The sequence below is a fragment of the Cyprinodon variegatus genome, unplaced genomic scaffold (assembly GCF_000732505.1).
Source record: "Cyprinodon variegatus isolate N-32 unplaced genomic scaffold, C_variegatus-1.0 Scaffold155, whole genome shotgun sequence".
Lineage (NCBI taxonomy): Eukaryota > Metazoa > Chordata > Actinopteri > Cyprinodontiformes > Cyprinodontidae > Cyprinodon > Cyprinodon variegatus.
The window spans coordinates 897,531-898,724 of NW_015150608.1; the positions used below are offsets into that span (position 1 = coordinate 897,531).

At 42.8% G+C, this 1,194-nt stretch overlaps 1 protein-coding gene across 1 annotated transcript in view; it reads left to right on the forward strand.

The window, feature by feature from the left end:
* Nucleotides 1-1,194, forward strand: part of kcnh2 (potassium channel, voltage gated eag related subfamily H, member 2) — a 368,885-nt gene that overhangs the window by 352,663 nt on the left and 15,028 nt on the right. Inside the window, exon 14 of the mRNA XM_015377494.1 lies at nt 386-638. Coding sequence (XP_015232980.1) covers nt 386-638 — 253 coding nt within the window. The remainder of the gene's footprint in view (nt 1-385; nt 639-1,194) is intronic.

Genomic DNA, 1,194 nt, shown 5'->3' on the forward strand with positions numbered 1-1,194 from the left:
CGTTGCATGACCTTTATCTGGAACGATCTTTAGCAAAAGTTAATAAAAGATGAATCACACATTAAACATCATAGAAGTTCATTAGAACACAACCCATGAAACACAAACGGAGTATAAATAAAATATTTCTAACACTAAGCCATATTCTAAACCAACAACCAGGAAGTTACCCATGGATGCAAACCGATATTAAAAGATATATCTAGTGTGACAAAAACTATTTATGTTTCTCATTATTCTGACATTTAGCAAATAAACATCATGTTGCTAATTCTAACTGAAATTCAATGAGAAGATTGCTTTTTCTGTCTTTGTTATCCTCCCTCTTTAATTCACCCACTCCTCTCCCTGTCTTTGTGCATCGTTCTCTCCTCCCCACCTCCAGGTGCTCAAAGGGTTCCCTGAATGTCTCCAGGCAGATATCTGCCTCCACCTGAACCGAACGCTGCTGCAGAACTGTAAGGCCTTTAAAGGCTCCACCAAGGGCTGCCTCAGGGCGCTGGCCATGAAGTTCAAGACCACCCACGCACCCCCCGGTGACACCCTGGTCCACGCCGGGGACGTCCTCACCGCCCTCTACTTCATATCCAGGGGATCCATAGAGATCCTGAGAGGAGATGTGGTCGTCGCCATCTTGGGTAAAATATAATATTCTCTGTTATTTAAAGTTGTATCATACTTACATTTTGTTTAACAAAAAAAACAGAATCAGTCTAAAGATTGAACACCTGTCTGTTCATCAAACTAAATAGCACTCAGTAAAAACACCTTGGTTTCTTGCCAAAGGGGCGATAAAACCTAGAAGGGGCCAAACCACATTCCATGGCTTCATGAGTTTCTGAACCCAAACCTTATTCTAGTTGCATAAAGAGGCTTCTTGATTAAATCATGCTGCCCTAAAGGTTAATTCTGTTTTATTTCTGTGTTTTCCACTTTTTTTGTTCCTTTTATCAGTAAATTGACCAAAGATACAACACTGAACACTAATGGGCCTTTCAGATAGGAAGCGATTTGCGCTGCGCTGGCCGCGGGGTTCAGCGCATTTGCGCTGCGCCGGCTGGGTTGCCGGGTCTTGTCATTTGTTTGTTGTTCCAGCTTTTGGTCAGCAGCAAATATGTATCTGACCCGTGCTAAGAAGCAAGCGCTAGCACTAGCCCTGCTAGTTCGAAGAAAAAGAGCAGCAAGAAAGAAGAG